This window comes from Megalopta genalis, chromosome 3 (genome assembly GCF_051020955.1).
Source record: "Megalopta genalis isolate 19385.01 chromosome 3, iyMegGena1_principal, whole genome shotgun sequence".
NCBI classification, from domain to species: Eukaryota; Metazoa; Arthropoda; class Insecta; order Hymenoptera; family Halictidae; genus Megalopta; species Megalopta genalis.
Window position 1 is genome coordinate 8926104 of NC_135015.1, and position 24048 is coordinate 8950151.

The 24048-nt window shown below is 42.6% G+C and overlaps 1 protein-coding gene across 10 annotated transcripts in view; it reads right to left on the minus strand.

Annotated features, from left to right (window-relative positions):
• LOC143259073 (putative receptor-type tyrosine-protein phosphatase mosPTP-1) overlaps positions 1 to 24048 on the minus strand; it is a 690783-nt gene that overhangs the window by 35941 nt on the left and 630794 nt on the right. For 6 of the 10 annotated variants that reach the window (XM_076519905.1, XM_076519902.1, XM_076519903.1 and 3 more), the window contains exons 5-6: positions 8774 to 8970; positions 8557 to 8671 (exon numbers count right to left, since the gene is read on the minus strand). In XM_076519905.1, the coding sequence (XP_076376020.1) occupies positions 8557 to 8671; positions 8774 to 8970 (312 nt within the window). Of the gene's footprint in view, positions 1 to 4415; positions 5005 to 8556; positions 8672 to 8773; positions 8971 to 24048 lie in introns of those variants that run through there. The other 4 variants (XM_076519899.1, XM_076519901.1, XM_076519907.1 and 1 more) reach the window with 3 other exon arrangements.

The following is a 24048-nucleotide window of genomic DNA, read 5'->3' on the forward strand; positions in this document are numbered from 1 at the left end:
AGCAGCTCCGAAGATCTATTTACTTCTGCTATAATAAGCGAAACACGCGAAGTTCGAACCTAATAATTTTGATAGATGGAATGGAAATCCATATTCAAAGACTAGCCTTTTTTTCACAAATCACTGACGATACAAACCCAGATTTAAGAAGTATTTGAAGATGGGATACTTCGAAACGAAATCGTGACCAATACATCTTTAAAACTGCTGACCTGCGCAACCCTTTTACTCGAGACACAAGACCTAAACACCTCGTAATTCTCAGAAGGTTGTCTGTCTGCGACAATCTCCGGAAGGACAGTTGATCCGCAGTCCAAGGACCGTTAGAGAATGTCCGAGAGCCGCGGACGGATCTTCATCGCGAAGGATGCTGAGCAAGAAAGTCCGACGAGGAACGTCGGTCCTGGGAGACCGATCAACGATACGGGAACGGAATCGTTTCTGTCTGCTTATTGAATACGGGGAGCAGCGGACACGTAAAAAGGGGTATTTCCCTGGGAGTTTCCTCGTCGGAGAAACAGACGTCTTTGCGTTTAATAAAAAAGTTCCCGGACCGATCAAGATTAGACAGCCCTCTCTTCGCGGCGCGGCGCCGCTACCGATCTCTCTCTCTCTCTCTCTCTCTCTCTCTCTCTATCGCCGCATGCTAATCCGCCTCGTGTTGCCACCGTCTTGGATTATCGTACAAAAGTGAAAGAATGGGACCGTGCGAAAGATCAACCGAATGCATCCCCCGCCGCGTTCTCCAGGCGATTTCCCCTGGGAAATCGGCGCGCACGGAACAATGACGGATTGTTCGGCATGATATCAGCAGACAGCGCGAGCAAATGGACGACTCGTAATTACGTCGCAATGATTCCGATTTTAACCGCAAGTCAACCGAGAATCGGCCGCGACGATGCTCCGCACACGTGCTGCTCCGCGGCGACCGCGAGCCTTGACATTTCTACGTCACCGAGGAATTCTCCGGTGGCTCTCCGTGATCATTCCAGTTGCCTAGAAAGATTCGGAAGCGGTCGGGACACGTCGCCCGACGAGACGGGACGAGACGAAACGAGACGAGACGAAACGAGACGAAACGAGACGAAACGAGACGGGACGAAACGAGGTCGCGTTTCTTCAAACAGTGATCGTGCTGAGGTCGAACGAACCGGGAAAAACGCTTCCGCCGATCGGAGATGAAAATTTCAGTTCCGCAATAAAGGATGACTCACTTGCATGCGACGCTTCGACGCGTGCACCTATGCACCTATATGTACAGGGTGTATCGTAATATGCGAGCGACGCATCGCCGTTGGCAGGCTCGGTTCGCGGAATCGTGGGAATAGAGGCGGATGCACGGCTGCTTGCGAAACTATTGGGCAAACGGCGTTTTAACGGAGATCTTGACTAACGTTCGCCGGCTCGATTTTCTTCTTAAACGGCCATTCGGCGCGTCGAGTGGCAACTTTCTACGCGTGTACACACCGGGATCGACTAGACTGCGGATGTGCATGCGGATGCGGAGAGAAGACTGACGAAGCTGCGTGCACGTTCGAATTGAGACGAGCGCCGCTGCAACTTGAAATGAAACTTGTGCGTGCAATTCGCGCGAGACTGTTCGCGTCGAATGCACGCGGTAAAACAAGATGCGCTATTTCAATCGACGGAACTTGTTTCCGTGTATGAGAAAGTATGTGGGAACTTGAATATCTGCGGAATGAAACGACGAGGCTTCGTACAATTTACTAAATTCTTCGCTTTAACGCGTTGAGTGTCGCTAATTATTAATCAGACTGCTGTTTTTGACGCGTATACTCGCCGTAACACATATTGTTGGCGTTTATTCGTGACTGGTATGCTGGTAAAAAGCAGCTAACTGGTTGAGAAGAATATGTACTTTGATATTCTTTACTAAATTATATATTTTGAAAACAGTAACTTAGACATTTTTCAAAGAGACTGCAACAGCTGATTAGTTCGTGGGTTTTGAAATTGAATCTTACCGTAATATATTGAACAAAGTGAATTTTACTAAGATTTTTAGAGTGCAAAACAGTTGAACTAATATTTATAATATATATTAATTAATAATGTAAAATCAATAATAACATATATTAGTAATAATATAAAATTAATTAATAATATACATTAGGAAATGTTCACTTTCTAGTTTCGATTTTATTAATTAAACGACTTTGACATTGTGGGAATTTTTGAAATTAATTTTCGACACTTAGACGTGTTAACGCTAGAAATACCCAGAAACCATAGTGATCTTACAAGAAATCTTCCAGTCAATTAATTCGTGTAAAAATCAAAATAAAAGTCAGGGAAATTTTACTTATAATGTCACACGTTTCTGTCTGCTCCAAAAAGTTTGATTACTCGTTCGGCAAAAATGTATTGAACGGAAAACAAATAGCTACGCAATCATCCATGTACGTATACTAAATTGATCTATATAATTGGAGATAAACGATGAACATGCGATTGAAAACATTTGCATCTTCCTCTCTCTCTCTCTCTCTCTCTCTCTCCCTCTCTTTCTCCCTCTGGCATGTGGATATTGCAAATTGATCAAATATTCTCCTGCTAACATAACTGCGTAAAATCCACAGCCGAGTTAATGATTTTCAAATCGTTTTCGTTTAGCTGCTGGCATTTCTGTTTATCTCTAGTAATTACCAATGCTATCAAATCGGTGTACAACGTGTTCCACGCACGCTAATTCGACCGACAGTAAAACGACCGTTAAACTCGTTTATATTCAGTCTTATTCTGCTCCAAATAGTTGCCTGTCATTCGCATACCAACCAGAGAACTGACCCATGTTAACATTCAAATAATCTTTATACACATACTAGTCGCCAAGGTCGTCGTTGTCGTCGTCGTCGTCGCTGTACCGTGTCCGATTTGTGATCACGATCAGAAGCGATACAGAATCGAGCAGGACACACGCGTGTCCTGGAAACCTATTCCGCCTGTTCTCCAACGAGTTTTCACGATGTTCACGGTACACCCGGTATGCATGCGGCACACAATAAATACCGATTCGGAGGAAGTTAAATATTGTTCCTCACTCTTCAACTAACCGAACTATCGACGATTTCCTGGCAACTTTCGTTTCCTGAGATGGACGTCAAACGAGCGACACACTAGGAAAGAGAGACAAAAAGAGGAAGAGAGAGAGAGAGAGAGAGAGAGAGAGAGAGAGAGAGAGAGAGAGAGAGAGAGACGTTCGTTCACGAAGCGTGAAAGCGAGAGACGGAGGACACTTCCGATTCCAATATCCCTCTCGACGAGAAATATCCAATTCCTCGACGACGAGGTCGGGAAGCGTGGAGAACACGGCTCGGATCGACTCCGTATTCTGTATCGGTGCAATTTGCATAGGTCGCGCGCACCGATGACACTGTGCCGTCGCGTGGGATCGCGTCGATTGACGTACAGAAGACCGATCGATTTGTTCCACGAGACGTCGCTCCTTCGACGAATTCGACGGTGAGGGGTGTCGCCCTTTTTCCGTCGATTGTCATTTAATAACCCGCCGCGGTCGACACTGCGACGATGAGTTTTCAATCGGCTCGTCGAGGATCAACCGGCAGGACGATGGGACGATTCGAACACCGGTGTTATTGCCGTGTGTCGTTTCTACGCGACCTCCGACCGATATCTGCGAACGGTATCATGTATCCATCGTGTATAGCACGATATTACTCCAAAATAACCGATTTCTCAGTGACGAAAACAGACGAGAAAACGCTATGGACAATCGAACACTAAAATCCAGCTTGTTTTTGCAGTCAATTCTGTGAACACTAAAATCCAGCTTGTCTCTGGAGTCTTATATAAAAAGAAGTAAACTTTCAAGACCTATTTGACCGGTACGACAGTTTCAGCGGCAACTAGGATTGAAAAAAAAAATGAAAATAAATAAATCGTGACCAACAACGAATGTAGGACATTCTGTAGCACGTAGAATTGTTTATCGTCGGGACAGATAACTTCGACAGGCGATCTATGACCGTTCTTTTCATTGAAAATAACCGATCCATCTGCTCTGTTGTTCGCGGTACGGCGCGGAGCGGTGCGGCGCGGTGAGAGGACAGGGCAGCTGATAGTCGATGCACTTTAAGGAAACCAGCAGGATGCTGGGAAAATCGGAGCGAGATTCAAATGGCACCGACTGGGCAACGAAGATAGCGTTCCGCTGCTATTTTGCCCGGACGGATGCAGATATTCTCCGTTGGTCGGGCGGCACAGGTTCGCAGGGCGAATCGAATGCACCGTGAAACACAGCGTCATTTTGGGCAAAGCGCGGCGGTGAACTCTTCACACACGCACACACACCATATCGACCCTTCAACCTCGAGCCACGATTCCGCCCACGTTGAACGCGTACCGGGTCCGCGAACCGGCCTCCGGATCATTACCAGACGACACCTTTGGCCTCGTTGCTTGCTGCGTCTTCGGGCCGATTAGTCGCGCGGCCGATAGCGCGGCGTAATCCTCTCGTTTGCGAGAGCGAACCGCGGCGAGCTGCTGCACACTTGAAACTTTCTCACTCTAGGCGTCATTCGGCACGGCACCGTGGCCGAGGCGTCGCACGCGCGACGAATCAAACGCCATTATTTCGAACGGGAGGCCTAATAAACGCGCGTCGAGGATCCGCGGAGGAGAACGGGCCGGCCCGATTCGGACGGGACGGCGAGGCGTGCGGAGGATCCAGGGAACCGGGGAGCGATCGAGAGACGATCTCGTCTATCCCTGTGTAAGGAGCGTCGAGATCCTGCGAGAGTGACACAACGCGCACTGGATCCGCTCGCCGAGAACGGACACGGACACTAGCACGCACACGATCCGCTCCCACGATCGGCACACACCGACGTCGATCTCTCGCAACGTTCTCGCGCGCACAGTAAACCGTGACTTCGGCTCGGTTCGGCTCGGCTGTGCACGCTCGGTCCTCCGGCTCGTCTCCAGTAGGGAAGAGAACACAGACGGACAAACGGGACGAGCGTACAGAGAGAGGGAGAGAAACTCACGCTGCCACACGCTCGAAGAACACCGGCTCTCGTTCCCTCTATCCGTGTGTGCGTGTGTACGTCTAGCTGTGTAGGCCGGAGTGGGTTTGTGTAGGCTGTTGCACACAAACGCACCCACACACACATACACAGGCACACTTGTATACACAGAAAGGGGTTGGTGGTGCAGGTGGGTGTACGATCGTGCACGCGAGCGCGTCAGCTTGTTCACCAACGTGCGCGCGGGCGCGCTTGCACACGCGTGTCAGACATCACCAGCGCTGCCACACGTACATGCAGAGGCTCTGACAAGCCGGCTGTGTACACGTGCGCTCGAAAATGTGCGTGAGAGAAAGAAAGGCGGAAAAAGGGAGGGGAATCCTGCGGCGAGACAGAGAGGGGATGTTATGGTAGTAGAACGCAACACAAAGCCGTTCCGAACAGGACGTGTGCGCTCGTTCGAATTCTCGGTGTGGTTGTAGCGCGCGTTTCCCTCGGCTGCTCCCCGCTTATCGCGTCTTCTTCACGCCGAGAACCAAGAGAGAGAGAGTGGGAAAGAGAGAGAGACTCCGTGTCGTGTCGCATTCACCACGTACCGGACCACTCTTCTCGAGGACTGCACGCCGGAGTGAAAAATCGTGGAAAATCGATCGTAGAACGAAGAGGCGCGCCGGTGGCGACGACCGAAACGGCGTGGCTCTGTCCCCTTCTCGTTCCTCTGTTTAGCCCCTCTCGCTCCGCACCCCGACGCTCGGTTCGCCGTCTTTGTCCTTCGTTGTGCCCCTATATACCCGTGCCCTCGTCTCTCTTTCATCCTCTGTCCTCCTCTTTTACTGTTTATCCACCCACGTTCCTCTCTGTCGCGCTTCTCTCTCTCTCTCTCTCTCTCTCTCTCTCTCTCTCTCTCTCTTTCACGGCTCTCCCGTTTCCTCTTCGCCCGTGTCTTTCTCTCTTTCCTCCTCTGTCTCGTCTCTCCCTCTACTCTCTCTTCTCCGTCTAACCAGCGGCGTACTCTCTCCGTTTACACGGTTGCTGTCTCTTCGATCCTCGTCGGTTGCCCGATTCTCGCGTTCCTCGTCTCCGTTCACCACGCTCTCCTCTCTGCACCGTGCCAAATGTATGGATTTTCAGGCAGTCCTCGCTAAGGAAAATTCGGGCCGGCCATTAGGTACGCGCCGATCGCGTCGGTCAGAACGAAGTCCGAGGACCGGGGCCAGGATCAACGCCGGCCGCAGGATGACCCCGGGGCTCCGTTGACTCACGAGGGCACGGCGACCAAGTCGCCGATGAAACGCGATGGCGGCCATGAAAATCTGCGAGCATGCTCTCTGCCCGGCCAGGGAACGAAACGGTGACGACGGACGCACCAGCGTCGGGGGCCGTTCACGGACAATGTAGATAGAGCAGCTGGAAACCTGCTGCTGGCCGACCGGCCGCTTTCAGGGACGTAGGAGTCGATCCTCGTACCACGTGGCCCTAACTGTCATTGCCGGAGACGTGATACGTGTACAGAGCGCTCGGGCCAGAGTGATCTCTCTCAGCGGACGATAAGAATCTGCCGGCGAGATGAAACGGTGTCATTAGACCGTCATCGAGCGCTGCCGTCGCTCTCGCGGACTTCGGGACAGATGTCGCCGTCATTCGGTCGCGCTGATTTTCCAGAGGCTTAGCTGTAGGTGGCAGAGAGGCAGGGAGAGAGAGAGAGAGAGAGAGAGAGAGAGAGAGAGAGAACGAGAGCGAGATAAAGATAAAGAGAGAGAGAGAGTGCGAGATAAAGAGAGAGAGCGAGATAGAGAGAGAGAGCGAGATAAAGAGAGAGAGAGAGCGAGATATATAGAGAGAGAGATAAAGAGAGAGAGCGAGATAGAGAGAGAGAGAGAGCGAGATAAAGAGAGAGCGAGATAAAGAGAGAGAGCGAGATAGACAGAGAGAGAGAGCGCGAGAGAGAGAGAGAGAGAGCGAGATAAAGAGAGAGAGAGAGAGAGAGAGAGAGAGCGAGATAAAGAGAGAGAGAGAGAGAGAGCGAGATAGAGAGAAAGAGAGAGAGAGAGAGAGAGAGAGAGAGAGAGAGAGAGACAGATTTTGCATCCGCAAACTTTCTGCCGATCGAATTTTACGAGGCTGCCCGAGGGGGATGGTCGCTTCCTGAGTCTGTTCCGTGTTCTCACGTCGGCCGCGCGAACAATGGACGACACCGGGGAACAAAGCGATGCTGCCGCTCGGTAGGATCGTGATAGGATGTTCGGTAATTACGTATCAACGGATACTATGGCAGCTGGGATTGATAAGTTTCGCCCCGAAGACGGTTGCGCTCGTGTGTCAGGAACACGAGATTCTTTCGTTCCTTCCAACGAGTGGAAACACGTTACTGCAAGGAACTTTGCTGGAGTTGTTTTCAGGCATTAAGGAAACTTTCAAAGAGATATTTGTCTATTAGACTGTCGTCGTGGCTAATGCCGCGTTCCATTTAAGCTAATACAATGGAACTTTTAAACGGCGGGCGCTTTAGTTTCTCAAGTACGACGAGGTGGGGGTTTGCGGTCTGTCGTTAAACAATGCTTTCGTATAAGGAGCAATTCTTGCCGATTGAACATCTAGGAAGGTTTTGGAGCGCAGTAGAGCTGTACAGTCCGAGTGTGGTTTCGAAACGTATGAATGGTCAATGTAGAAGTCCTTATAGGCATCAGGGACACACGAACCATCAGAAAAGGCGAAAAAGAACCGTGACCGGAATAGAAGAAGTTTGCATAAAATATCCGAAGTAAACTTTTATTGTGTCCCGCGAATGGAGTAGCACCGTCATTGACGTCCGACGAATTTAAATGATATCGTTGGCTGCGTCAGTTGAGACGAGATCGCGCGGACGTTTCACGGACGTTATACGCTATGCTCGTTATCTGTACGAGTAATCAGTGTATTTCAAGTGATAGAGGCGATTAAGTTAAGCGCGCGCTGTTCCGTCGTATAATTAAATGAATCAGACCTACGAGCGGTAGCTTGAAAGGCGCGTATAAATCGTTTCGCCGTGGGACACCTTCTCCCCGTTCCGAGTAATCTTGCCTTTTTCGTGGCGTAGATAAAAAAAACGCCGTGATCCTGATACGATCTCTATAAATATCACGTGTTAGGGGGGGTTGATAACTCCTTATCGTTCTCTCGTGAAGTAGGAACCGAATGACATCTATCAAAATCGAAAGATCGATTGAAGTTAACGAAACCTTTGACCTCCAGGATAACGTGCCTTATCTTTCGCCGATATTGGTCCAACTGACGATATCATCGCGTGACCCACTATCGATAAACGGTTTTCTATCTTATCTGCGCTGTGTGACCGATCATCGGCAAGTAAGCGACCGTCAGGAGATCTTCCTTATTGATCACTGTTAAAGCAGGCATCCCAGGATTTCTATTATCCACCGAGGATAATGCAGAAGCTAAGCAGATATCTGTTTTATCGATGGAACGAGCGCAGCGGCGGCGCGAAATACGTGCTTTATCCACGGGTTTTCGATCTTTCCCGAAACCATCTTATATCCCTGCCCGAACTTACCGCCTTCGTCCGTCATGACAGAAACTGTCGTTGCTGGTCCATGTCCTTCCGGATTGAATATACGCAGGGACACCAGATACTGCGTATACGTCTCCAGATTGTGTATGCTGTGGTTCTGCAATGGAAAGAGAACGAGGCGACGTTTTAAAAGGACGAATTGGCGGAGTAACACCGAAACACGACACCGATTAATAAATTCATTGAAACGCATTCTTACGTAACTTACGTTAACGGCCGGATCACGTATGTATATGTCTTTTACTTCCATGTGCATTTTGTCCCGCGGCCGAAAACCGATCTGATAGCCGAGAAACTGTCCGTGAATGGTGTCATGACTGGGCGGCGTCCATGCCAGATAAATCGACGTGGCCGAGGTATTGTAAGCGCTGGTAATTATGGGTGTCCCTTCTGGCGCTGCGAAAGAAAAAACGAAAGAGAGGAATATATATACAGGGCCACGCGTTGGCGTGTTTCGTGAAGTAAAAACATTCCCGGAGAGCTTTCGAGATCGCATCGTCGTTCTCATCGATCGATTCACTATTGCGATTGTTTATCATGCAAGGATTTTCATTAATTCGTATTTCATTGGGAACGGTTCTCGTTCAAACGAAATTTTCAGGGTGTTTCGAATCGAACAATAGATAGGTAATTGATTTTGCCTCGACAATTGTTCATCGTGTCTGGCTCCTTTTTTTCGGAACAACAATCGCTCTCGGCGCGCGCAATCCTATAATGGAATACAATTTCCGTAACCAGATAGGAAAACATAATTCAAAACCAGTATTTCAACGATTTTCTAAGGACGTTATACATGCTGGGTCGAACGAAGGATTCGCGGGTTTTCGTGAAAGCGATTTCTGTCACATAATTTCGAACGAGAAAACATTGATTCATGGTCCTATTTTTTTATATTCCGAGTAATCACTTTATTTTTAGCGGCCGAGGGGGTCGTGGAAATATCTCGGGACAGTCGACAGTAACTACTATCGAACAATTCCATTTTTATTAGGCAGGAACGTTTGGCGGCGGTTGATGTGTGTCTATTCGTCAGTGGAAAGGAGAGGGGAGACGTTTCGTCCGGGGTCCGCTAGAGGACTCATCAGTAAGGCTATCCTAGCGGGCCCTTGCCTTAGAAGTGGGGGTAGTAAGGACGAAGTCTCTGTCTGTATATATAGGGATCGAGGCGGATCGGCTACTAGCGGGAAGAGGAGCCCTCTGCTGGCGGGTCTGGAGGTAGCCGCCACAAACGTATACGCCGTAATTGTTGAACGCGGCCATTTTTCATTGTACGTAGTAAAATAAATATTGTGAATCGAACGAGCATGCTGAAACGCATTTCCATTATTTCCGTAACTAGATAGGAAAACATAATTCAAAACCAATATTTCAACGATTTTCTAAGGACGTTATACATGCTGGGTCGAACGAAGGATTCGCGGGTTTTCGTGAAAGCGATTTCTGTCACATAATTTCGAACGAAAAAACATTGATTCATGGTCCTCTTTTTTTATATTCCGAGTAATCACTTTATTTTTACGGTTCGAGTTAAAGTAAACAGTCGCGAATGGGAGCGGCCGAGGGGGTCGTGGAAATATCTCGGGACAATCGAGAGCAACTACTATCGAACAATTCCATTTTTATTAGGCAGGAACGTATACGCCGTAATTGTTGAACGCGGCCATTTTTCATTGGACGTAGTAAAATAAATATTGTGAATCGAACGAGCATGCTGAAACGCATTTCCATTATTCTCCCTGTGTGCCAGCGTCACATACTTTTGTCAAACTCTCCGTGGCTCTCGGATAATTAATAACAATTTGATTCATTTACGACGCCCCGCCCGTATTATTTCACGTTCTTTCTGTACAAACGAATTTCGCGATAATAACAAGGTGAAATGTGAAATTTAACTTTTCTTTTCGAGAAAGATCCATGTTTCCAATTTTTAACGCGTCTTTCCTTTCACCGGTAACAGTTCCATGATTTGAAACCGGTATTTATAGTATTCCGCGAACTTTTGTACTGCTTGCATTTTGTTCCCGACGGCATCTAATTGTAAAATTGAACAATCGGCACGTTCCTATGAGAATTTCATTTACATTATCCGTGTTATCGGAGTGTTCGGTTTTATGAATCCAGAAAAATTCCGTACGATGCCAAACCAGTTTTCCACTGTCCGTTAAAATAATTCGTCAGCGATGCTGCTCTCTTTCAGGTTCGCTTGCAAAGTTCCTTGAAAGCGGCTGCTTTCACGCGACGTCGACAATTTCTTTATTATTATTCCCTTTAATACCGCTCGGTATATATATATATAAGATTTTTCCTCATTCAGCGTGAATTTAATTTCATGGGATAAAGAAACGATGGCAGTAAATCAACAAACCGTAAAGGCGATACAGTCTCTGGAATCAAGGCTCTCTCGGAAAAATACTGCTCTACTTGTCGCGCAAAGTAACTTATATTCTTTCTCACGAAATTAAACTCCCTTCAGACTTGTTAAATCTCTAAAGAAGTTTCACTCGACAAATTCTAATTACATATAATGGTATTTTCAAAACGTTCAAACCGCTCGCAATGGGAATTTAATTGGTGCCTCGTCGCCGTTGCTGTACCCTCGGCTTGAAGAATTCGCGTTTTGCATTCGAGGTCACCATTCATAACCGCGAATTGTCAGGAATAAATCAGAGATTACTTTTAAACGCGCGGTTTTATGTTTATTTTTTCTATACAATAAACGCAACGCTGTGATTCATGAGACGAAATTACTTTATTCATTTGGTATGCTCATTACTGGCATCATGTATTCTGTATTTGATCTCTTTTAGCCGTTCGAACGTTTGTACGTTTATACCATTAGCAGCCGCAAACATCATTTTACCATTTCGTGCTTCATTGGCTCTCTGACAGAAATTACGTTTTATTCTTTTCTACGGTTTATAAACAGAGTGACGAAAACGAATTAAATTCGTATAATATTTTTATAAAAGAAATTAAAACCGTACAATATTTTTATAAAATAGGGCACGGAGCAGTGAAAACTGCATATAATATTAATCTCACATTTGATCTTGATAAGTTCAAGTACTATATATAACATCGGTTAACTAAAATAATAATATAGCTCAAGTGTAGAGCAGTTTCGTTTTGTTTTATTCGTGTACGCTTGTAGTTGCATTTCAATTTAGGATTGTGAAAATGAGATATAATATTGGGTTGGCAACTAAGTAATTGCCGATTTCAGTTATAGATGTCTCTCACTCACATTTTTATGATCTCCGTAAATGTTATATTATAAAATTATTATTATTATTATTATTATTATTATTTTATTTTTTATTATCCGTGAATGTTAGCAACTGGACAAATTGAATGCAGCGGTCAAGGAAAAGCGACTAGAATTGGTCAATCGTAAAGGTGTCATTTTCCAGCAGGACAATGCTAGGCCGCACACGTCTTTGTCCACTCAGCAAAAATTGATGGATATTGGTTGGGAATCGATGTTACACCCACCATATAGCCCTGATCTCGCGCCATCGGATTACCACTTATTTCGATCCCTGGACAACTCCCTTCGTGGTAAAACTTTTAATGACGATGACGCTGTAAAATCTCACTTAACTCAATTTTTGGCCGAAAAGGATCAGACTTTCTACGAGCGTGGAATTTTCAAGTTGTCAGAGAGATAGCAAAAGGTCATCGTACAAAATGGAAAATACATTACAGATTAAACTTCATTCCAAGTAAAAAAAAATTTTTTATTTCATTGAACTAATCGGCAATTAGTTGCCAACCCAATAGTAGAGGCTAAATGATTATTATTATTACAATATCGGTTGAAATGATTAGGTTGGTTAATAAGTACGCGCGGGTTTTGTCACGTAAATAAGAAGAGATTTTTTGTATACAACAGTCTCTCATCTTTTGAACAAATTCATGATCCCCTTTTTACAAAATTCCCCACCTTCCCCCGCAAAATATCATCCCACACGCTTTTTAACAGCCTCTTCAGAATTGAGTTTTTTTCATTTAGCGAATTTTGTAAAGAACGAAACAAATGAAAATCTGCTGGGGCAACGTCTGGAGAATATGCTGGATGTGGTATGACATTCCAGGCCAGCTGCTGTATACAGCGCGTGGTGCATCCATAAGAGAAAAATCTCCAGCACCGAAACTTTGCAAACCATATCTGACATACACGTTCTGTAACCGTAACCGACCCGCACACATCACACAGTTTTTTGCAAGTTTGTGTCGCGATTTTCCCCTTTTATAATAGAAAAAGCATAATACGTCGTAAACGCTCTTTGAAGTCGTCCATCTTCGATGCACTATTTAATTGTAAAAATTAAAATCAATCTTAACACATTAAAGGTGGGGGATCTTGACGAAAGTATGCTAGGTAACGCGGCGACCGCCCCGCCTCGTTTTTCGTCCTAGAGCGGGCGATATTTTGTGTAATCATAAAAAAATTTAGACTTAAAAAAGTTTATTCAAACTCTTAAAACTAAAAGAAATATTAAAAAAGAACTAAACACTAATTACAAAAAATGTTTTAAAGTACATATTTATGAGAAGTCGAGATCAATCGTAGTACTACGACTCCCGCCTTTAACCCTAGAAAGATAACCATATGACAACGTACGTAAAAGATAACCATACGCTTCAGAGGCGCATGCTTTTCTAAGGCGTCAATTTTATACTAACAATGGATATTTATTTAAGTTAATCTAGTCATTTTAAAGGTTTGGCATTATTGTAAAAATAAAATGCATTTATATTATATTTTTTTATATTTTAAGTAATTTTAAACTTAAATCACTAGACCTCTATGAAAAATTAACAAAAATCAACAGTCTTCGCAGGCGCCTCTGCAACGTAGGTTATCTTTCTCGGGTTAATGTGTTAACAATTTGGAGTTGAAAATACAGATCGAGTGTCCACTATATTACTTGTGACGTTGCACATTAAAGATACGGAGTGAAATTAATCGTGAACTAAACTGCAAGAAGATAAAGATTGTCAAAAACCGCACAAACTTATCGGCCAATCTTACGTTTCGTGGGCAAGAAAACAATTGCTTAAAATCTAGAGTTTTTATAATGGTGTGTGATTTTTATATATCCTGATTTTTATAAGACAAAATTTCTTACACGACTGCATAAATTAATTGCAAATTTTACCCTGCGTATACCTATGCCACGTGCCAAATCCACAACTCGTTCCGCGAGAACCGGATATTACCTCGCAAAGTAGAATCTGTTTCGCGTTCCCCCCTGTATCAACCGACGAGCGACGAAGAAGGGCGTCTCAGCCGAGGGCCCCACTCAGCCCCGAATAATCAGCGCGTCCCAAGGAAGTAACTACGCTTTATCATGCGGCAATATTCGCAGCGAAACTTCGCGGATTCCTCGCACCCAGTCGGCCGTGGAACGGGCGAATTATCTCCGAAATAATTTCGCGTCGTTTAATGCGCGGGCACAGCGTCACCCGAGGCTCACTAGAACTTCCGGTGGCTCTTTAATGGCCACTCGGCTAAGGGATGGCCGGCCGGCGAAAATAAACCATTCGAACGGGAACGAAAGTCTTTGGATAATTAATGCCCGGCGCAACGCTACTGAAACTCGGAACAATCGTCCCGGGTAACTGCGCGCGACAGCGATTATGCGGCGAGTCGAGGACTAGCCGGGTGCAAATTGCTCGAACGAATCGCTTCGACGGCGATCGCGCCGGCGAGGTCCAAACGGTCCCTCCGATTCTACGGCAGAAAATCGTCGAGTGCCCGTTGCCGATATCAATTCGACGCAACAAAGGCCGCGTCGGAGCCTGATCGTGTCATGGGAATTAATTACCTCCAGAAACGTCCGGTTCCATCGGACGGTTAGGCGCGCGTTGTTCGATCGGACGGCCTTCTTTTCAATGGAGTTTGATGGAAAAAGTTACGTCACGAGCAATTTCGAGTTCGCAACAGTAATTAATGAGATCGACGGTCGCCGCGCCGCGGCCTCGAAATCGCCTACTCGCAGGGTCGACGCGTCTCGTCGCGTTGCGAGGGCGAAGCAACTGTTGAATTAGAACCGTGGACGGGAGTTGACTCGCGTCGGAACACGTGAACTTTACGATTATTTTCCCGCCACTTAATTTGACCGGCGAGCGAACTTTCTAAAGCGCGGACGGCTTAGTTTACAGTGTAACGGCCGCCGGGAAAGTCCGAGCAATTTTTCCGGTTACAGAAACCACTGTCCGGCTTTATCCCGATGTCCCTTCGCTGCGCTATTATTCAGAAACCTCCGGACAATGTTTCGTTCCAGGCGTCTCGTGCGGATATTAATTACGCGTCCGTTGACTTCCGTTCACGGCTGTTAATTTTTACCCAGCAGCTCTTTGTTATCTTCGTCGCGCAATTAACACCTCCAGGCCGGGCGTCAATAATTCACCGGCCCGTACATTAAACATTCCGCCGATTTCGGCATTCCAGCGGAATCGCCGGCATTTTTGCAGCTGCGTCGACAAACGTTTGAAAAATTCGCACGTGGATACAAAAGATACGATAATGTTTCAAATTAATTGGCTTATGAATTACTACGGTTTGCCGGAACAAATTGCACTCTTTTTCGAGCAGATAACGGAGGGATCGTGATTATCCGTGTTTTCCGTGCTTGATATTTTTTTATACGAATTCTCGTCTTTAAAGATAAAGGTCGCGCTTGTGACTCGGCCGACCTTTTATTTCCTTAATAGCATGAATATTCAGCGCACAAAGGCTTAAAAGATAAAGGGTGGCGTAGTTTAAATGAAGTTGTGTTAACGGTCATGAACGTTACGCACGAGGGTAAAGTTGATAAAGGATAAAAGCGCCGGGCACGTAATTAATCGCAGTGAAAATTTTGTAATTCCGATGCGAAGGCCGCGGTTTTATGCATCTGTAACGTTACAGGGTGTTCAATTTTTTTTATGGCATTAATAAAACGCTAATCTAATCGCTACGTTCGTATCGTTCCTGTAACATTGTGTCCGAAGTAGGCAAATAATTCAATGACTTGGTAATCTATGATTGCAGTGCGGTGTGCAGCGTGTAAGAAAATATAGATCGATTTGCAAATTCAGAATTTCCTGCGTGAATTCTTAAGATACTGGAATTATAAACAAATATTTGTTTGTACCTTCAATAATTTCAATTTGGGCTTTAACATATCAATGGGGGTTAACACGTTATTTACCAGCAGTTTTCTAATAGTTTTTTCTTTTTATTGGATTATTTTCTCTCTTTTGAATACTCAGAAGTTTTTCCTTCTAGCATATAAGTTACAAAAACGAATCGACGCCGAGAGTCTCGCCAGAGTACCATTAGATAAACAATGATTTCATATGTATATAGAACAGAGTGCTCTTTGTCTTTAGGTGACGTTTTTGGTTTCGTCTTTGTGAATAGTCTTCAGTCTCCTGGAGCAATCAGGAGAGTAAAGACGGTCCTTCCTCGTACATCAAATTAATAAACTAAAAGGGATAAGTTTAATTCACTGCGTTTTACTTTTATTTATCTACCCATTTCCAATACTTTTAAATCGAAGACTAACACAGTTAAGAGTTCCTTAAAAAATTGTTCTGTTTTGTTAAAAATTTTTAATTAGAATTCAAAAATTGTTAATCTTATTCAGAATTTATCAAATTATTTAGATTCGTGTAATATTTTATATGTATTTGCTAAATGAACCATTTGGTTCGAAGCACTAGAGAATGAATAAATTAACATAACGTAACAAGTGATCTTGAAACTATTATGTTCCGAAGTAGGCAAATAATTCAATGACTTGGTAATCTATGATTGCAGTGCAGTGTGCAGCGCGTAAGAAAATATAGATCGATTTGCAAAATCAGAATTTCCTGCGTGAATTCCTAAGATACTGGAATCAAACAAATATTTGTTTGTACCTTCAATAATTTCAATTTGGGCTTTAACATATCAATGGGGGTTAACACGTTATTTACCAGCAGTTTTTTCTAATAGTTTTTTCTTTTAAATCGAAGACTAACACAGTTAAGAGTTCTTTAAAAAATTATTCTGTTTTGTTAAAAATTTTTAATTAGAATTCAAAAATTGTTAATCTCATCCAGAATTTATCAAATTATTTAGATTCGTATTTGCTAAATGAACCATCTGGTTCAAAGCATTAGAGAATGAATAAATGAATATAACGTAATTTTGAAATTATTATTTAAAAGAAGATTATCGAGTTTTCCTCGGACACGGTTCAGTCGTTGAAAAGCCCATTTTTGTGCATCTAAAATTTGAACGACATTTCCCATCAGAATCGAAGGATCGCAATCTGGTATCTCACCTGTCGTTCGATTTGTTTCTGCGTTTAATCGGCGTTATCATTCACCGTCCAATGGCGGTCAATTAACGAAACAACCGGTATTATTAACACGCGGCTGAAGACATTGTGGTGGGTCAGGCATTACGAGCGTACGCGGCCAGCGATAAGTCTTTCGCGCGATCCCGGCCAGCTACTCCGCCGGGCAATTTAGCGGGGTAATAAATGCGAATCGTGCTTTTTTACCGACGCTAAATCTGCGTTAAGTTATTACGATCCTGCTGAGCCCGCGTTTATGGTGGCCGTTGGTCCACTTTTACGCCCACGCGATGAAATTACGAAACACCGATTACTTTCGGAACCGCGGCGATAATTCAATCGTGCTCCTCTATTTTGTTGGATCGTCATCCTCGTTCGGTGAAATTTGGCCTTCGTAGAAATGAAGAGGGTAGCAAAAGAATTCAATGCCCCTGTGAAATCGTAAAAAGTATATTCGCGCAATAAAAACATCGTTGCGAATTCCGCTTTCTCTCGCTTCGTCATTGCCTCCTCTGACTACGAAAAGAAAGTCCGAAGAAAAGTTTTCTGCTTTTAATGAGTTTCTTATAATTAAAATTAGTACCTTTTTGCTTTTGATTTAGAACGATATAGTTATTGCTATTATTATATATATATTATTATTATTATATATATATATATTATTATTATATATATATATATATATTATTATTATATATATATTATATAACTATATATTATATAGTCTATTGCTATAGAACGATATAGTTTTTGTTTCTCGTATGCCTTCGTTAACGTTCATTCCTAAAGTACAAGAAATTAATAACATATTTAGTAGCAGATTATGCATGAAAATGTTATTACGAGTCTGATTCGTAACAGCGCAAGAAGCTAACAATGTCGTTATATTATTGCAGGATGAATTTATGTTCTTTATTCGTTTACTGCAAATATTTTGCCATTCAATGAATCTCATACACTGTACGGAATCGCAGATAATTTCCATACAGATTCACAAATGCTTATTCGATAATATTACGTGTTCGCTTTTATTAATAACGATGTCTGATGTTACATTTTTAATGAGCAGCATGTATAATTCATGGAATACTGATATCATTTGTAATAACAAGAAAAACACCGTTTTCCGTATTAATTTGTGGTACAATAAAAGAGTTCGCAGTGTCGGAGATCTCGATCTTTAAACTTTTTAAACTTCTTTAAATTAATAGAATATTTGAGTGTTGGCATTCGAGCTCACTATTTACCTCTAAATGGATTAACTCCATCTTCTCATGCCGCGTAAAAGAAGAATGGAGGCAATGAAAACTACTTCCCGGAGAAGTTAATCGGCCCAGTTTTTCTTCCCCCACTTTGCAATTCAGATTTTATAAATAGTGTCCTATAAAACTATTCTTTCAATCTTGACCAAGTGATTGCGAATCCCCCGGCCATCAAGGCCAGATCCTGCCGCCGCCACAGCCGTCCTGTCCCAGGACAGCGGAGCCAAGGGTACCGGTGCCGCGCGACAGCGACAGAAATTTCCTTCATCCCTTATCATCTCCAAAGGGAAATAAAAACTCGAGGCCGAGACGTTCCACGAGATCCCAGCGGTGCCGGCGTGGTCGTTCCACTTCTTCGTAACTTAGCGTGATTACTGGCTCGCGGTGGCTGCGACGTAGTGGAAATTAGCGCCGGCAATGAGTCACGGAATCCTTCAATTTTCGTGGCGCAGAGTGGTCGATTTGATCCGACAGGCGGCCATGTTCGAATTTCAAAAATTTTGTATAATCCAAAAAATGTTTGTTTCGATGTACCAACTTTTCTTTTGAACCACTTTAAAAATCTTTCGATTGTTATCGATTTTTCAATATTCGAAGAAAGCTTTTAAGGAATATCATTGCTGTACCCCAACTACAAAACGTGATTTTATATAAAATTTTGATATAAATATAAACTACATCATGATTATAACTACTATTCTTATGATTAGTGTAACATTTTGATATGTAAGTATATAGTGATATGAATACTTAACATTTGTATTTTTTTGTGTATATACTTACATATCAAAATGTTACACTAATATCTATATATATATATATAGATTGTGTTGGTGTTATATATCAGTTTTATATTAATTATCTTCACATGAACATACTTAAAATAAATTTAAGTTTCGTAAGTATTTCTTTATGAAATGAAACATAAAATGATTACAATGTTCGTAAATTTTAATTGAAGTTTATTATTTATATATTCATTCATTCATTTATTTATTTAGATTTGTTATTCGCTTCAATCCTTACGTATTAAAAATCCTTTTCTCGGTATTAAATAAATTTTTACAGTATCTATGCAATATTTATTTCCTTTAATGTCCATATTCACGTGCATATTTACTTTCATAAATATTGAACTTGGATGTAAAGTATATTTGCAGCTTGTAGCGTTTAATTAACATCAGGATATTCTTTCGAATTAGCATACCTTTTTATACTCCGGTTTTACGCTTTATGTATATCGATTTGCGATAAAGTCTCAAGAAATACGAAGTATAAGCTTTAAAATAGTCTTTCGTTACATTTGGACGAACATTAACAATGTCATGGTAATTTAAACATTGAGCTGCGTTTAAGATATCTGTATCCGCCTTTTCAGATCAAATCGACCACAGTGCGGCGGCCCGAACTTAGCCCGGCCGCCAACCACCGGAGCTCGCGTGTACGTCGACACGGCTGTCCCGATGGCTAATTGGTGGCTCTGTTACGCCATATATTTGTCGAGGGACAGGCGAACGACCTCCGAAAACAGGAACGAGAGTCGGCGCACGTATTGGTCCAGACCAGGCCGAAGTGGTAGGAGATGTTATGTCGGCGCTCTATTGATCTAGGAGAGACAGAGAAAAGGCAGGTCCAGGCCCGAGGACCGGCAACTGGGAAGCGCAAGGCAGACAATAAGGACAGCGTTTCGTTCAAGCCAATCGGAGGTCCTGCACGCTGCCCTGGGACTTATCCCCTATATCCCTCTTCGCATCCGTCCGGCCACCTAGCACAATATCCACGAATTAGGGTAGCGATTTCGAATGTGGGGATCATGTAACAGAACCACGATTGCACTCGATTGTTGACGCATTATCTAACGTAATCCTGTCGTACATCGCAGTCAATTCCATTCATTCCACGAATTAGGTCCGAGCTAGCTTTGTAACTGCGGATTGTTTACAGCGCACTCGCATAGAACGGCGGTTCGTTTAATCCTGCGGTCTACTGTAAACCTGGATAGCGATTTTTTGTCGACGAAATCGATTATTCGCTTTTTCATGGCAATCAACACAACAGTACTTAAATCTTACGATACAAATAGGAAATTCGGTGCGGTGGATTGAATCCGCTCCGATTGCTACACAGATCCATACAATTGATTCACGGCGAAAGAGAACGATGAATGGTTAAGAAATAATTACATCCGCAGGAGTGGCGCTTTTCTAGAAGTCCGATCAGCTATTGCATTATTTGTTTCCTTTTCTTTCGATTTCATCTTTGAACAACTGAGCTAATTGGGCCGGATTACTGTTGGGTTGCTAATTGTTGCGTCTTTGTTTCGTTTTCAGGCTCAATTAACTTTATACTTATCGAATTAGATATATCACATTTTTTTATTCGTCCATTTTGTTTATTTTTTAATAGAACAATTTGATATCTCTTATCCGATAGATATAAAGTTAATTATGCTCGAAATCGAAATAAAGACGCAGCAATTGATTGTCCCACAATAACCAACGCCGCTATCCTAATATTGACATAAATGGAAATAATGACGATATTGTTGTTCGAACGCTTCGACGCTATTAAGTACGCACGAAAACGTTCCAGGCACAATGTTCCGAATTGTTGTCGTCTTAAGGCAGTTCGCTACGTAGGAAGCTGGAAGCTGAGTATGCCGAAGGTGAAACAGTGTAAGCACTCAATTAACGCCTTTGTTCTCGTACACGCGTCTATCTCAGTTTGAGAAATATGATACAGAACGTTTAAAACTTGACGAAAACGGATCTTCGTGATCTGATTAAAAGAATTCGTGTTCAAATGTTACGCGTCTAGTGAAACGGCGAAGAAAGTTTCGCAGCGTCTCGTTAACGAGTCGCGAAAGGCAGCCTAACGTTTGCCGAGCTGCAGTATTAATTATTCTCTTCAGACGTATCTATTTGAGAGGAGTGATTGAAGCTTGGTAGCCGGCGATGATCAAAGGAAGCTTTAAACAAGCTCGCGAGAAATTTATTAGAAAAGTACAGAAGACCAATATACGGATATTCTGGTTAAGCGTCTCCTTCGAAAAATTAGGCCAATAAATTAAGATCTCGACGTCGGCGTGAATACGAACGTCGCAGTGTTCTTTCGTCTAACTGTATCTCTATGGAATGTTTGTTAATATTTCTTGTCCTCTTTTCTGTTTCTCTCTATTTATCTCGCAGCGCCTATTCACGTTTACGCGGCTCTTGTTAACGGTGTTGAACACATATTCGCCCGTTAATTGCCTGTTGATGAACCTGATGGTTGTCATTATCTGATTATCGCGGCAGGATTATGGTCGTCGACTATGGGGCCTTTTCGTTGTACATACGTGAATTCCAGGCATCGTGTAACCAATCCGCCGCATTTGCCGCGATTGAAGACGTACCTCGTCAACGTGACGTATAATTTCCGGTCAATGCCTTCCCCCGCCATTTACCCGTCATTGATTCAAATTTTCGAGGTTATCGTCCCGTGTCCTTTCACCTCGCCTATCCCTACCTGTTTACTAATTTCTCGATATTAATTCAATTGCATTCTGAATACCGCAGGCGGTAACCAATTTGCTACGTTAGAATTAGGGGATGCAATCTGAGAACGATCTGTGCATGCTTCGAATTCACGATGACACAGCGAAAGAGGACGTCTTCGATCAGGCCAGTGAATTTTGTGTTCCTGCACTTTTTGCAGATTTTGTATGCATCGTATGTTTTTAGTACCTGCATTTTCATTTTTTTCTACTGCATCGAGTGCAAACCAAGCAGAAGGTTCTTCTTTTCTTATATCATTTTAATGAATTGATAGTTGTAATATGTTGACATTCTTGGATTCTTCCAGTTTTAATGAAATTCGTAGTTTCACTTTTACACTGTTACCTACATATTGCATTTGTTCTTAAACTGTCTAGTTTAAAAATTTAGTTTTAAATTTAGTTCAAACATTTCTGTCGAGATTTTTCAATTTATGCAGGATGTCCCATAATTATGTTAACACCCAGAAAAGAGTGATTCCAAAGGTCATTTGAAGAAACCTTTTTCCTTAGCGAAAATGCAATCCGTGGCTTTGTTTACGAGTTATCAACGAAAAATAATTGCCTCTAATTGGTCACTGTTTTTCGTTAGTAACTCGCGAACAAAGCCGTGGATTGCACTTTTGCTAAAGAAAAAGTTTCTTCAAATGACCACAGGAATCACTTCTTTCCGGATGTTAACATAATTATGGGACATCCTGTATTCACTTTAAAGAGTAGATTGCAGCATTTAAGTGATAAATGAGCAGCAGTTAAACGAGGTATGCAGTGTTTCGTAAAATGAACTGTCCACTGTCAATTCACTTTAGGATCGGAGATTATTTTTTGATTGTTTTTTAAGCTGCGCAATTAATGTACTGACTATAGATTAACAAAGCGCACGCTGTTAAAGTTGACAAGTCGAAAATTCGGCACAACAAATATTGCTATAGTCACTTGCTGCTTTACACATTCATCGTGTTCGACACCGCGTCATAAATTTCACGGCGTTACTTCGGGCACAGTATCGTGAATTTTTTTGTTTCGGCGACCCATTTTTGGAAAAATTCATTCGAGCCCGTCAGTAGGAACGCGCGCTGTCACAGTTGACGTATTACTTGTCGCTCGCTATCGGGCAAAGGTTTCTCGTCTCATTTCAAGTGAGTTTACCCGTGACTCAGACAGACTTCATCGATCTTCGCGATAGGATGTCACGTCAATCCCGCGGGATTCGATTAGACTGTAGCAAAGATTTGGTCGATAATTTTTGAATTATTCGGGTGAAACAATTCTTCGATAACAATCGGAAACAAGTATTCTATCGAAAAGCAATTTAGCAGTGAGAAATATTTATTTTAGTCGTTATATGTTAGAGAAAAGTAACCGAAAATAAGATTTTATTTTCGAATATCATTCTTACAAGTCAGTAGGATAAGTGTGTCAATTACTGTGCCACCCCCTGATTACTGCGACCTTACGATGATTTTATTTATATTTAAAAACTACATTATTAAATTGAAGATATCGAATTTTTCATATAAAATTTGATCTGTTATTTTCATAGCCGAATCAAAACTTTAACTTCTTAAGACTTATAAAATGCGGAAGTAATTTTTTAAATTTCTGATATAGGGGTTGATGTGTTTTTGCTTTGATCTCGTCAAAACACTTAAGGAACAAGTTGCAAATAAAGATAAAAGAATTACAAAAATGATAATTTTTACAACAAAAGAATAAACTATTCATAAAACTCGTCTAAATTATAGGAAAACAATAATATAATCGACTTCTTAGAAATATTTTTTTATTTAAAGTAATTCAGTAACTGAAACAAATTTATTGTCTTGTTTCTATAACTGTGCACTATAACTGGATTAAGTTTTCATGTCTTATCTTACTTTTTTGGTCCGTGAAATGTGTGTATTCTTTTCTTTTTTGAATAATATCGTAATAATCGTAATAATATAGTCATAATAATTCACGTAATAATATCGTAATAATATCGTAATAATTCACGTTCTTACATTTTTCATATAGGATTATTTACCCAGAACTGACTCACAGTAATTAGAGCACAGTAATTATATCAGCGAACAGCAACTGGTACACAGCAACTAGAAAAGGCACAGTAACTAATACACAGAAATTAACCTTCTTTTCATCTTCTTGTTCATTTTGTTAAATATTTTGTGTTCTTTATATATTTCAATTATAAAAAAATTCATACTTACACAAAAAACATCAACGTATAATTTAAACGTTTTAAGAAGTACGACAGAGGTAAAACAAACAATTTAATTTGTCGATAATTTCGGACGTCACTTTAATGGGCACAGTAATTGACACGCTTACCCTAGCAACAACA